The sequence below is a fragment of the Hemicordylus capensis genome, chromosome 1 (genome assembly GCF_027244095.1).
Source record: "Hemicordylus capensis ecotype Gifberg chromosome 1, rHemCap1.1.pri, whole genome shotgun sequence".
Lineage (NCBI taxonomy): Eukaryota > Metazoa > Chordata > Lepidosauria > Squamata > Cordylidae > Hemicordylus > Hemicordylus capensis.
The window spans coordinates 411,807,359-411,822,637 of record NC_069657.1 but is presented as its reverse complement, the minus strand read 5'-3'; the positions used below and the strand labels follow the sequence as shown (position 1 = coordinate 411,822,637).

General features: G+C 40.8%; 1 protein-coding gene across 1 annotated transcript in view; it reads left to right on the top strand.

Annotated features, from left to right (window-relative positions):
• The first annotated feature begins 1,244 nt into the window (after positions 1 to 1,244).
• Positions 1,245 to 15,279, top strand: part of MIA3 (MIA SH3 domain ER export factor 3) — a 43,472-nt gene continuing 29,437 nt past the window's right edge. The window contains exons 1-5 of the mRNA XM_053308558.1: positions 1,245 to 1,684; positions 3,567 to 3,700; positions 11,236 to 11,322; positions 11,771 to 13,375; positions 13,427 to 14,735. Coding sequence (XP_053164533.1) covers positions 1,540 to 1,684; positions 3,567 to 3,700; positions 11,236 to 11,322; positions 11,771 to 13,375; positions 13,427 to 14,735 — 3,280 coding nt within the window. The 5' untranslated portion in view covers positions 1,245 to 1,539. The remainder of the gene's footprint in view (positions 1,685 to 3,566; positions 3,701 to 11,235; positions 11,323 to 11,770; positions 13,376 to 13,426; positions 14,736 to 15,279) is intronic.

Here is a 15,279-nt window from a genome sequence, read left to right as displayed (position 1 = left end):
TTAGATTTACCATGGGTTCACCACGTGGCCTTGGAAAGTTACTATACCTTAGCCCAAAAGGTGGCATAACAGCTCTTAACATGTGGTGACTCAAGACCGCTGTGTGCGTGCCTGAGGCAGGGTGCCAAATGCTGCCTCCCCTGGGTGCATCCTCCAATATTTCCAATATTGTTTTTGCAAAAGCAAGTTTTTGATTTAAAGTATTCCTCATGTTGTACCTGTTTTTGAAGAAGTGGTTTTTTTGTGACAGGATTCCACTGGAAAATATGTAAGTGTATAATGATTATCATTTTTATACTAGGTTGTTCCATTGTTGTTTTAGTGTCTGCATATTTTAAATATTCACAGTGTTTTATTATATGTCCTAGTTTGCCCCTGAAGAAGGCTTGGCCGATATGCCTTGGGCTTCAATAAACAAATTTTACAGCACCATGGGACTCGGTCTCCTCTTTTGCATCTGGAATGGGTGCTTCTCGTTTTTCTTCATCTCTTGCAGCTATATGAGCATCTCCTTATTCCAGAATTTTATAACAGGAAGGAAAGAAGATAAAAGGCAAGATGAGAAAAAGAGACCGGAAGGGAGGTGAAATGAGGAGGACAAAAACAAGAGAGGAAGCAAGAAAACTGGAGGTGCCTTGCAAATGAGAAAGAGAAGACGCTAATATTTTTTGTAAAAGGTTATGAAGATTGAAAGGAAACTATCCTCATATTTATTTTTCAGTTTCTTTCCCTCCTTTTTATTTTTCACCTACTTTCTTAGTCCTTCCATGTTACAAAAAAAATGCTTAACTGCGCAACCCCCCCACCCCCGAAAAGTCTTTATTTCTGAGCCGTGTGAAACGCACAGGGAAGCCATTCAGAGATCCCACATTAGGATGAAGTGCGAAACAAGCTGTGTGCTGGAGTCAATCTAAGATTGTCATCTCTATCTTTTTTTCTTTCCAGCAGAGCTCTTGTGCCTTGGAGGCTGAAATCCCTAGCTCCCCCAAATGGAATGGCAATCCCAAGGGGATTCCTCCCAACGACATTTACTTCCCAAAACATGCACTCCGGGGATTACTGCCGAAGCACAAAGTGGGCTGCAGAAGTTACAGGCATAGAGAAAAGTCAACAGGTGACTTTTTCCCAGTGACAGGCCGAGCGGCGTGGGCGGGGAGAGGAATAATCCGTTGTCTTTCTCAGCTTCTCGCGCAAATCTTAAAGACACAGGCACTCTTTTGGGATAGAACAAACAGGGATATCGCAAGCTGGAAGTAAAAAAACAAAACAAACGGAGGAAGAGGTTAGCAACTGTTGGCAAAGCAACGTCGGCCTGAGGCGTGAAGAGCGGGGTGCGTGTGTCGCCTCCCCTCCCTGCCCGTGGACGCCGCGCAGGGTGTGGTGGTTTTCGTTCCCCATCCCCTCCTCCTGCTCCTCTGGGCAGCGGGCGAGTCTCCTCCCCTTTTCCAGATCCTTTTCCAGCCCGGCTCTGCTGACGTGTCTGCTCTGCTCCCCCCGCGCCTCCCTCCGCAGCCAGCCCGGCAGTCCTGCTCGCTAAACATGGCTGCGGCGAGGCGGCGTCTCTCACTCGCGCTCCCGCTCCTCGCCTTGCTCCTTTGCGCCAAGCCGCCTTGCTGCCAGGCCAGCCGGGCACCGGACCGCCGCTTTGCAGAATACAAGCGCTGCGCCGACCCCGAATGCAGCAGTAAGTAGGCAGCGGCGGGAGGGAGGGAGGGAGGGAAGCCGCCGGGTCCCTGTGACTGCCCCTCCGCAGATTGAGCCAAGACCTGTTGGCATCTCCAAGGCCACGCAGAGAGGAGGCTGCCTCCTCCTTCCGTGGCCCACAGTGCGAGAGAGACCTGAGGGGGTTCTGTTTTCCCTACGACGCAGCTGCCCTCCCAGCTCCCCAGGGTGGAGACGGATGACGGGCGGGCATCCTTGCTTCCTGCCCTTCTTCGCCTCTCCGGTGGCGAGGAACGAGAGGTGCTGTCGTAGGCTTCCTCCGCTTGCGCTGCAATACTTGGCCCCCTCAAAACTCGGCCTTCCCACTTGCGCACTTGACTTCTTGCTTTCTTGGAATACTCGGCGTGATAGCAGTTGTTTAAAATATATAAAGCTCCTTAGTAAGTTGCATTGAACTCAGTGGGACTTCTGTCTCCAAACATTGAGACGACTGGAGCTAGAGCTGGGTAACTTTGCCCCCCTCCTTTCTCTGTCTCCCATCTGGGTACTCTTAAATTGCAGTAAGCAACCCATGTCACCTGGGGCTGCTTCTAAATTGTAAACTCCCCAGGGGGCAGGACCTGGCCTTTATATTTCCTAGTTTTTGTGCTTAATGGGGGATGGGGCCATAGTTCAGTGGCGGAGCATCCGCTTTGGCATGCAGAAGGTCCCAGGTTCAATCCTTAGCATCTCCAGGTAGGGCTAGGAAAGACTCCTGCCTGAAACCTTGGAGATCCACTGTCAGTCAGTATAGACAACACTGTGCTAAATGCAGCAATGGACTCGGTATAAGGAAACTTCTTGTGTGCCTCTTACTTTCTGTGCATCTAGTCTAGAAGATATTTATTTCTCTTTCCCTTGGTTAGAACTGGAAATAACAGTTAAGAAACTTCATAACTGTTTGCATCAGATCCTCCACAGGGTTGTCCCAGCTGCATACGCAACCCATGTGAACTGGGCCAAGAATATTTTAGAGTGACAACTGAAGTGGTACGTGAGCCTAGAAGTACAACTAGGATCCTTTGTGACACTGGGGGAGGGAGGGTCTCAAATTGTGCAATCCAGCTGCTTGACGTGACAAGACCGAGGGTTGGCTCTCACCTTCCACCTTAAAACATCGTTGCCCCAGGTGAAATGGGTTACTTGTGCAGCTGGGCCAACCCTGTGGAGGGTGTGATGCAAATACCCTTTACAAACTTCTTAGTGGACCTGTTTGTCTTAATGCTCCTCTTAGATTAGCCCTGTTCTATTCCTCATGCATGGCCCTATCCCCTAAGGCAAATATCTTGCAGTGCTCACATGTAATCTCCCATCCAAATGCAAACCAAGACTGACCTTGCTTAGCAAAGGGGACAATTAATGCTTGCTATCACAAGAGCAGCTCTCCCTATAACCATATATCGCATAATCATGAGATTCATTTTTCAGATACCTCAGTCCTAAAAATTGGCAACATTTTATATTGGTTAAAAATTGATTCGTTTTCATACTATGCATGTAAGATTAGGTTGCAAGTATGCTCAGAAATATCACTTGACATCCTAGTCCTATATGCATGAAAGTGCATTCTTCTGAAATCAATGAAACATAACTTTCAAATAAATGTTTAGGATTGGAATGTTAGGGTGCATTCCTGGTCCATTAAAGTAAGGAAGAAGTTTTGCCAGTTACTTCAGTAAAATGTACCAAACCTTTATATTATGTCCCTTAAGACATAAAATAATTGTAATATCTTGCAGCTGTCATAACTTCTTAATCCTGAGCCACATCCTTCTGTACACATAGATTGCATGATTTCCTCTTTGTTGTCCAGATATCTGTTCTTTATTAATAGGGTAATTTTTTTTCTCATTTTCTTTTGACAGTGCTAATGTGTCGCGGGAAGGCAGTGAACAATTTTAAAGGTCCAGATTGCCGTTTTTTAAATTTTAAAGAAGGAGAATCAGTGTATGTTTATTATAAATTGACTGGAAGAACAAATGAACTTTGGGCTGGAAGCGTAAGTCTTTAAGCACTTATTTGATTTAATCCAGATTGCTTTTTCCACATTCTGTAAACAATTTCATTAATATTTCTTCTTTTCTGTCTGCTTTCATCAAATATGCTGCCTTTTGTATTTCCTTTGTTAATCAATAACATCATACTGCATCACTTCATGCATTGTTAAAAGTGCCCCACTTCATGAAATGATGAGAAGTCCAGAGATTGTCCTATAGGGTTTAGTTTCCTTTGTGTGGGGAGCAGGGAATTGGAGAATTAGGCTCTCTTCAGATTGTTGTATTTACAAATCTGTGAGCAGACTCCTAAAAACAGGCAGAAAAACCCCTGATCCTGCACCAGATTTCCAGGAATAACAGTATAGTTCTTGCAGTCCCTATGCTTATAGTCAGACCTCGGTGTGGTAATATCCACATGACAAACATTTCACCTGTATTCTGAGACATGCTAAAGGACACCATTGTGTCATATTTTTAATCTGTTGTTTGTTGGTCACCTTGGAGAGCCTGCTTTGTGGCATAGGAAGGTGGCAACTAAAAATTTAAATATCAGAACTATTAATTGTGCTTTGTAAAAATGTTCTATGCTAACGGATACAATTGGCCCAGAATCAGAAAAATGTAGCCACACTTATCTCCTGTTGAAATTAATGAGACAAGTTAGTTGTGACCAATTTTAGATTCATTAAGATTCATTGGCGGACAACCCAGCACAGTTTAATGAAGATGGTATTGATCCACCCACACAAGAACACAAATACTTCAAGTAGTGTGACTGCACTTTGGATGCGCTAGTTAGATTTGAAACCTGTTGCTTGACTGTCAGTTATGTGTTCCTAATCTAACTAGCACTTCCAGAGTATGGGCATGCTATGGTGCTTCACTCTGAGCCTGCAGCAGCGTGAGTAATTCCAGTGCAAGCCTGCAGCAGTGCAGATGGATCAGCACCATCCGTATTAGTCTGTACCCATAGCACAGTACTTCCAGTGACTGTTGCTGGTGTCTATCTTATGTTTCGTTTTAGAATGTGAGCCCTTTGGGGACAGGGAGCCATCTTATTTATTTGTTATTTCTCTGTGTAAACCGCCCTGAGCCATTTTTGGAAGGGCGGTATAGAAATCGAAATAATAATAATAATAATACTGCAGGCCAGCCATTGATTTCAAAGGTATTTGAGTAAAACTCATTTTCTCTGGATTGTGGACTTTATCAAGGTAATCTGGATTTCAGCTAAAGTTAATTGCCCTAGATCAAACTTAATTTTCTCTCTGCAGTGATTCTGAGACCCTTACAGGTTGAGATTCTCACTGATAAAATGTATGAACTGGCACTTAGAGATGGATTTTCTGGTTGGCAAGACTTGGTTTATCTCAGCGTGCAGAATTTTTCTTTTGCAAAGAAAGACACACTACAGTGTGCTATCCTGACTCCACAAACTGCCAGGAGGTGCTGCTCTTATTAGTGTGTGTGTGTGTGTGTGTGTGTGTAGGGAGGTTATGACATCTAGAGTCCAATTAAAGTTGCACAGAAGAAACAGGAAAAGCATTGCATGCAGTGAAAGCAGCAGCATGGCATCATTGTATCCTGCTGGTAATTCCCTTCCAACATCTACAGTGCCACAAATAGCCTGGATAATTAGGAGGCATCTGTTTCTAGGGTTGCCAGACCTTCATAAACACGGTAAATATATGAATAGTTGTGTTAAGACCAGCCCTGTAACCTTTACTTATGGGACTGGATAATTAGAAGCCCAAGTTTTTAATGGGAATGAATTGAGCAGGTTGCATCCACATTCACCAGCAGTCATGCACATCAACACATTTATGATAGCTGATGATTGTTCAGGCCTAAAGTGTAATGATGTTTGTTCCTTTGTTGCTAAGTGACAGATCCACTTATGGATCCAGAATATAAAAACATTTAATAGCATTAAGAACAATTGTCCTTCCATGTTACAAAAAAAATGCTTAACAATGCTTTTTATTTTAAGAAAAGAAACTGATCCATATAAGCTCTAGCAATTCAGGCAATAATCCTGAACATTTGGTTCTGAAATATTAAAAAATCCTAGTTTGTATTAAAAACATCAGAACAGTTTCAGTTCTTACATAATTTGCATTCATGCTTGAAAATAAAAAAATTTCCTGTTGATTTTCCTATTGATTCAAAATATTGAATATTGATTCAAAGCATAAATATTCTGCTCAGCCCTAGTAAAAAGTATGTAGAATTCAGATTGCAGTCTGTATAAATGAAGAGGTTCCTGCTCAGTAAATTGGAAGGATTTAATTGCATTAGTTGTGGGGAAATCCTTTGAACAAAACAAACTAGATTTACCAGGTTTTAAGCCACTTTGAGCAGAAGTGAGAGTAAGAGGAGTAGAAGGAAGGAATACTTGAATAAAAGTTGTTGCCTTTTCCTACCGTTGACACAGTTCTAGTTAAAACCAGCAATCCAAACAAGTCTGTGTGGAATGTGGGTAGCAATGTGGGGAAACATCTGACCATAGTAGCCTACCTCTTGCCAGCATGAGAGCAAATACTTATTAACGTACAGAAAAATAGGCATTGCAGAGATTGTGCATCTTTAAAGTCATTTGCAAGGAAACGGAGGCCAGATTTACTGTGTGTGCAAATACTGCCATGCTAGAGTGTTCTAGCTCACCCAAATTAGGCACCCACAGCCTTCAAATTACAGGGCAGAGACAGCAGCATCTATGTTGCTTTTTTACTTTCACTTTAAATTGTCTACAGGTATGTCTGTCAGTGGCTGCTGAATAGGTTTGAAACTCATCTGCTTGTGCAAACTGCAGCGATTTAGAAGCTTCTTACTAACAGTATTAATCCAGAGGACCTGTGTATATTCAGGGACTTATATGATAGAAAACCTGTTTAGAAATTGTTATGCTGACTATAATGAGAGTCAAGACTAGTCCTTAAGGGAGCTAATTTAAAGCATTGCACTTGGGGGATCATTGTTATAGTGTGTTGCAAGTGATGTCAGTCAGTAAAAAGTAATCTGTAAGAAAGCTACTTTAAGTCTTTGGCTCTTGCACTTGGAAGGATCTTTTATTATGTGTCCTAGAGGATTTTAGGATAACAGGTTAAAAATGTTAAGCAGCCTTTTCATTCTAATTGAGCATGTTGATAGCTCATACTTTGGTTTATGTACTCATAACTTCAGCAAGTAAGCTTGACTGCTCATAATACCATAGCAAACATTAAAGCCATTGTCATATTTTTATAATTTATTGTGTAAATGCTATTTGGGGTGCAATTTGTTTGGACAACTATGCAGTGAACACTGAACAAAGAGAATGGTACACCCAACCAACATTAGTTATGTTGGTTCGTATGTGCATATCTGTTGAGACAGATTTTTCTTTTTATTGTACCAAACAACCAAGTCCAGAAAAATCTTCAGTTCACTCATCTCAAAATTTGATCCTGGCGCTGAAGAATTATGTGGGATTGGTTTTCCATCCTGCAGAGTATTGGCATCTAAGAATTTGATAATGGATGGATTCAAATGTCACACACAACCTCAGTTGAAGCCAGCCAAGTTCTCTGTCACCTTTCTCAGTCTCAGGAGCTTCTATCCCCGCCCAAGTGCCTGTTTCCTTTCTTGGTTAGGATATGCCAAGATTGGTCATGAGTTTGGATGTCATGACCAATCTCAGCATATTCTAACTTATTTGCTTCAGAAAAACCTGATTCAAGTGATTTTTGGGGCTCAGGTTTTCTGAAGCAAGTAGGTTAGACTATGCTGAGATAGGTGGGTTCAAACATCACGGCCAATCGTGGCGTATCCTAACCAAGAAAGGAAGGAGGCACTTGACGAGTGCCACTTGTGTGAAGATGGGAGCGGGGAGTGTGTGCTCCTGGGGCTGAAGAAGGGTGTATGGAGCTCTGTTGAAATAAAGGTACTGAGTGATGTCTGAAGGTGCCCATTGATTCCTACAAGATTCTGATTTTGGCACCTAGGAATCTGAAATATTTCTTCAAGATCTGCAAAGAAACCTCTGCAGCAACCTTCACACTCAGGTTTTACTAGATTAAATACAATCAGAGTTTGGCCCATCTGGTATTATAATTATTTAAATATTAGGAAAGCTGTTTCTCCAAGAAACTAGTCCTTTTGTTTCTCCTTTAATAAAAAAAAATCCTGGAATGGGAGCAAATCTTCTAGAGTGTAGCTTTACTGAGCATGGAATCTTAGAAAGCGTGTTTACTTTTAATGTGTTCTGCCAGTTTCTAATTGCCTAGGTTATCTAATCTGTGTTGCAATTCACTACTGCTAATATTGGCTTTCTGACAAGAGTTGTTAGAACTCTCAAGTGAGAGCATAGTTTGGGTCTTTCTCTGGAAGGCATTAAGAAATATTTGGTTGACTTCCGTAGTCAGGATTTGACTGAAATAGCACATCTCTTACTCCTGATGATTCCAAATGGAAAGCTATATATTGGCAAAGGGTAGAGTTGTTTTGCACTGATGTTGGAGTGAATAAAAGAAACAAAAGGGAATTGAATAAATACAGTACAGTGCTATCAACTTAATTAGTCCAGATTAATTAGCAATGAGAGCCACCTAATGGTTCCTCAGGGAAGTAACTTGCCTGGGGAGAAAGAAGTTGCTGGTTCGAATCCCTGCTGGTATGTTTCCCAGACTATGTCGGGCAGCAGCAATATAGGAAGATGCTGGAAGGCATCATCTCATACTGCACGGAAGATGGCAATGGTAAATCCCTCCTGCATTCTACCAAAGAAAACTATAGGGCTCTGTGGATGCCAGGAGTCGACACCGGCTCAACAGCACAACTTTACCTTTACTTTAATTAGCAATGACTCTGCACCATTTACATCAATGAGACAAGTTAGTCATGACTAAATTAAGCCCCATTAATTTTAAAGGGACGTAGTCCTGCCTAACTTAGTCTGGATGCTGCCCAGTATATCAGGATAGAAAATGTACAATTTGCACAATAATTCAAATACTTAAGTACAACTATTTGAAAATAAGAGAATATACACATGCAGGGGTGGCCCTTTCATTTGCCTCAGGCAGCAGATTATTGGCGTGCCAACAGGGCAGCAAGATGCCCTCCTGCTTTTAAAAAAAGGTATAGAGGCAGTGGAAGCTGTGAGCAAGGGGAGCAGTATCTGGCATGGAAGCTGCCATTTTGAGTGTGGTGCTAGTCTTTAATTGATGTGTAACGTCTTATGATTTTTGTCTAGTCCTGCAAATATGCTGTTTGCTTGAAAATAAGATATCTCACATCAGTCATAAAGACAATAAAAATGTTCACTATTGTTAAATTAAGTAATAGCAGCATTTGAAAAACTGGAATGGGAGATGGACAAGTTGCAGAATTTGAAAAGGCATGTAGAACTACAGAAGGGCAACTAAAGTGTTCAAGGGGCTGGCGTACATTCTTTATGTGGAAAGACCAAAGAATGTGGTACTCTCTTGTTGTTTGTTTAAAGCCAAGATAGAAGTTTATCGATTTGTGTGTGATGTAGAGAAAATAGATGGAGAGAATGTTTTCTTCCTCTCATAAAACTAAAGCTTGCGATCATCAGTTGAAATTTATTGACAGGAGATTAAGGACAGACAGTGAAAAAGACTTGTTCATCAAATGCATAGATTGATGGCTGTCTTGGGATAGCAACTGTCCCTATTCAACCAAGCATTGCATCCCATCCTGTGATTTTTGCTGGTGTCTGCTTTGTGTTTCTTTTTATATTGTGAGTCTCTTTGGGACAGGGGGCAACTTCCTCATTCTTTTTCTCATTCTTTTTAATCTACTTTGAACTTTTTTTTAATTGAAAAGTGATAGGTACATCTTAATAAAGCATTTATGGGATTTGTTGTCCTGGGATGTGGTGATAGCCAGCAGCTTAGATGAGAAAGGGGATTAGACAAGTTCTTGGGAAAGAGGTCTGTCAGTGGCTATTAGCCATTATGGGTAATATGGAGTTGCCATGTTCGGAGGCAGTGGGGACAGCAAGTGGAGCACTTCATCCTTTGCCTGTGGGCTTCCAGGAGGCATCTGGTTGGCTACTATGGGAAACAAATTTCTGGATGACAGACCTTTGCTCTGATCCACTTATGTTCTTTTGGTTTGTACATACATAGCAAAAGCTGCAGAAATGGCTCTTTCTTGTTCATAAGCTGCAAATTCCCGCCACACTTAGCCATTTGTGCCACCAATGGTGTTCTGTCAATTTTAGGCAAAAAAAGGAATTGCCCCTATCTCTCGAGCCCCACCTATGTGAGTACAATTGTGTCTTTTCCTTTAATGTTTCATTTTATATCATGAAACGTATTGGTGCTGAATATGCACAATTAAACACAGTGGCTTGGATCCAAAGGAGTATGTATGTAAACAGAAGGCACTTCAACGCATATGGGGGGATGGGGTGTTGCATCTCCCTACCCCAGTAACATGCCATGCTGTTAAGGAGAATTCCCTAATCTTCAGGAGCAGATTTTCAAGGCCCTTCGGAGGAAAGGAGGTGGCAGGAAAGGCCATTTGTGAACAGAACTCTGTTTCATTCACAGAACGGCAGTGACTTGTGTTTAAGCCACTACCATCAAGCACAAGAAAGCTAACCGCAAACTTCAGCTTTTGAGGCAGGGCAGAAGAGAAAAAGTTGGGCACTTCTGTGACCCATGTAGCCTTAAACTACATGCGTCAAAGGCTGCAAGTAAGTTCCTTCAAGGTGAAACCAAATAAATGTGTATAGGTTGAGAGTGCCATTCTCTTTTATTTCAGTGGGACAGAATCCCTGACCTAATCATTCCACACACCATTTGTAGCACTCTGTGTTGAAACAGTGAAACTTAACTTTTCTTTCGGCATTGATGTTTCAGTGGTTCATTAATATTTCACAGATTCACTTACACTTCCAATTTTTTTGAGAAAAATAAGTTGCATATTATGAATGACTCAAGCTGTTGTTGACCCACAACAGAATAAGTACACGCATGACTCATGGTTTCTCTTTTATGTGCACTTACATAAACTTGTTAAGGGTATGTGATCTTTGACTGTGTCTTAAGTAATATTTGGAGGCCTTTTCAGTAGTGTCCTTTTAGCTGTCCTTTTAAAAATTATTCTTTCCAATACAATAAGTTGTTTCATTCTGTGGCCCTGATCTAGCAGCCTACAGCAGAAGGTAGGCATTCTCAAACTTGCAGTCCAGCAACATCTGGAGATCCAGGTTTGTGGGTTGAGGACAGCAGGGCCCCTGCACAACATTGGAGTGGAATCTTACAGCCTGTGAAGTATAAGAAGCAGTGCTTCAGATGCAGTACAATTGTTTTTTAAAAGAATATTTAAGTGCCTCATGGCACACATGGATCTTACTGGGTACACCTCTCTGGAGTGCCCATATATGCAATCCATAAGCCCTCTGGATGGGGTATTGCCACTGCTGTGCAGCTTCTAGTTCTAAATAAACATTAAATAGCTTTAGAAAGATGGTTTTAAAAGCTTTTTCTTACCCTGAACTTTTATGTTATTGTTTTCCTGGCAGGTTGGAAATGAATTTGGATATTTTCCAAAGGATTTACTTGAAATAAATCATATTTATACCCATGATGAACTAGAATTACCAACGGATGTAAGTTATTTGTGTTGTCTTCCTTTATATATACCATTCTGTGCCAAGGGATTGGAGATATGTATGGATGGGTCTGTATCCTTTAAAGGGCTCACAATAAAATGGACCCAAGAAGAGGGTGAGGAGAAAGATGAGAATGGGGAAAAACAGTGCTTGCAGATATTTGTCTTGGGCAACAACAATAAAACCCACTAATTGAAAACTATTAGTTCCTTCAATTTTTGATAAGTCCAACTGTGTCCAATGGAATTTACTCCCAAATAGTCATGTATAGGATTTCAGTCCAAATCTTGTTCAAATTCTAAATGTGTTCTTACTGTCTCCTTTAATCAAATGAATGAAATGCATTTTTGTTACCACTAAAAATCTAAATTTCAGATGTGTTTAAAAACAATAAGTTATGGTTGTAAATTTAGAAAAAAAATCCATAGTTTTTTATTTCTTTCAGGAAACAGATTTTATTTGTTTTGATGGAGGCAAAGATGATTTTGACAATTACAATGCAGACGAGCTTTTAAAATTATCAGAAGATATGTTGGCTAATGATGCTGAAGCTGAGCTGGAAACGGGAAAGGAAGAGGAGATTGATTCTGCAGAGTCCATTGATCCAGAGACTGATGGTCTTGAAGAGGGCTCAGAAAAGAGCAATGAAGGCCATGCCAAAATCAGTGAACAAGACAATTTTCATTTTGAAAAGAAAGAGAATGTAGAGGGAGCTCTTGATTCCAAGGGTGGGAATATTGCTGTAAATAGTGACACAGACAATCCTCAGGGAGACCAAAGTGCACATCAGCCCTCAGATGAAATGCTGCAGGAAACATTAAAAGTGCGAGAACATGAAAGTGCCAAAAACTCTAGTATATCTCAGGGTGAAGCTAAACAATCAGAGTATGGACACAAAGATGATGGTGCTTACACACTTCTACACCAAGAGGCATCAGAGGACTTGAAAACAACATTTGGCTCAACGGCAGATGCCTTTGTGTCAGATGATGAGACCACTAGCCTTGTTACATCACTTGATAGTGATTTCACGGAAGATATGAACACTGACTCTTATGCAGCTGAGAAGCTGGAAAAACCAAAGGAGCAGTCAAAAGAAATTCCTTTGCTGTCTTTTACAGAAGAAGAAATCAAATCTTCAGAAGACCCAGAAGCTGAAAACATATCATTTGATGGCATCTTTGAGTCAGAAACAAGTGATCCTGATGACGTCAGTGGGGAAGCTGCTACAAAACTCATTAATGAGAAAAAAGATGACTCTGGTTTATTTACACATTTAGGAGATAAGTTTTTTGCAATTGTCAGTGGAGGTGAAAGAACAGCTGATGAAACTGACAGAGAGGACAAGGATGATTTAGAGGAGGAAAGTGATGACGAAGACGAAGTGGCCCTAATCAGCAAGAAGGAAAATACAGAAGATGTTTTAGCTCATTCAGAGACTTCCTCAGAAGATGACCCCCTTATATCAAAACATGATGTTGTTACAAAGAAGATACATAATGGAGATATTGAGAACCATAAGGGAAAATGGTATAGAAAGGAAGGAAAACATGCAAAAAGTGGGGTTGAATCTAATACAGAGAAACAACTACAAAGCACATCTATGCATAATTTTGGTGCCTTTTCTAATTATGGAGGTGGCCTGCAATCTAAAGCATCCATTGAAATCAAGGAAGAAACTTTCAAACCACCCCTAGGTGACATCAAAGATGATCTAGAAGGCCTTTCTCTTCATAAAATAATAAAAGACAAGGAAAAAGTGAAGGAGAAGAATGTGGAGGATAGTCTGGAAAATGAGACAAAACACAAAACGTTATGGGAAAAAATAAACAAAAAAGATGATGAGGATGAACAGTCCATTGATATTGTACCAGAGTTGCTGGAAGACCTATCAAATGAATCTCGAAGTGATGTCGATGACCTCTTGGAAGGCAAAACTAAGGATGATTCAAAGCAAGATGAGGAAGATCTTGAACTAAGCAAGGCCCCCAATGCAAAGCAGACTAATGTATCTGCTGTGGAAAATCTGATCACTGAGAAAGATCTTGAAGTGTCTATTAAAGAATCTAAACAAAATGAAGCCCAGTATTTAGAAGATGAGGAGGAGGAGGAGGAGGAGGAGGAGGAGGAGGAGGAGGAGGAGGAGGAGGAGGAGGAGGAGGAGGAGGAGGAGGAGGAGGACTTTACAAGTAACAAGAAGACTCTAGAGGAAAGCTCTGTTATAGAAATACCCATAAGAGATACACAACATAGAAACCTTACTCAGCAGGATATTGATCATTCTGAAGTTGAACACTTGGACCAAATTATTGGTACAGCTACAGATAAAAGTAAAAAGGAATTGTCCACAGCAGATCCCCAGTCTTTGGAACTAGAAGTTGAAGAAGATGATTTTCTAGAAGAACCAGAAGAGGAACTACTACAAGATGAAAATGCTGCAAGTGCAAAAATGTCAAAAGAGAAACTTGCAGATGAACAAAAGTCCACATTAGATGTTGAAAGTGCAAACCCTCAGTTACAAATGTCAAAAGGTGCTATTTCAAGAGCTGGTAATCCTGTTGATGAAATGGGAGAAGCAATAACACTTGAGCAGGACAGGAAAGAAGACACTGTGCAAGATTTGAATGAACAAATGCAAAGTGAAGATTCACAACTGAGTGAGATGAAAGAAGGTAAAGAAGATGAGGAGGTGGAGCTGTCAATATTGTCTAAAGTGGACAATTCAATGGCCAAGGGAAAAAATCAAGACCAGGGTGTACATGATAAAACAATGTCAGCTAATTTAAATATTTCAGATGCAGAAGACACAAAGAATGATTTTAATCAAACAAGGGAGCATCTCCTGGAAGACCTTTCAGAGAAAGACGTTAAAGACATACAGATCTCAATGGAAGAGACAGAAAATAAACCCCAGCAACCCCTATCGGGGCTTACAAGTGTTTCAGAAAACACAAATGAAGCCATAGAGCCAGAATACAGTGACTCTGTGAAGCAGCTCACTATAATGAACACATTTCTTGATGCAAAACGTATTGCACGTTTACAAAAGTATCTTGGACAACAACATATTTTCAGGATAGAATCGTTATTTCATGACATGGAGTTAGAGCTGATGCTTGCTCAGAAACATAATTATAACCACGAGGACACTGAACAGGTTTTAGATCAGATCCTTGAAACTTCTGAGTCTAACATTCTGGACGTTGTGAATATCGTTTTAGATTCAAGAGAGGTGGAAAATAAAGAAGAGGTAGTCAAGGAAATTGATTTGTTTGATGAAGAAGCTGCCTTAATGGATGATATTCAAGAACTAATGTATTCATTAAGGCAAAAATATTCTCCCATTAGTGAGAGCACTCCACTTGCATCCCTTCTAGAATCAGAGATGGACGCGAGTGTACCCACTACAGGTAAGACCTTAAAATGAGTTGGTGGTGAGGCTGAAAAAATGTCAGGTATTTAATCACACAAGCACCCACAAATCTGATGTTGACACCTGGAAAGGATATCGGATATTTCTCTAACCCTGGTCTAGAACAATTGCTGAGTGAGCCCTTTGAGAAACCTGATGGGCTCCAAATTAAAATAAAATCATTCATTGATCAGTGCATTTAACCAGTTAACTGCTTTCAGATTTAAAACAGGGGTGTAATCCGAGTTTAACTGGATATGGTCTTTGCTACAAATATTCTGCATATCTGCTGATTTCATGGAAGATGTTTTAGGTTTATGATTTTCACCCAGATTATAAACACATTTTCATGGAAGCAAATTGCATTAGAATATCTAAGTAAGTATGCTTAATTAAACAATATAAAAGCCTTTAAAACTTTACTTATTAGATGCGCGCAAGGCATATTTGTGAAGCCTGGGAAGATAGCTCCAGTTTTTTTCTGTACTTTCCCCCTAAGTTCTGGTCCTTCTCTTCCCCGTGTCCAAAGGCCCAAGCTGGTC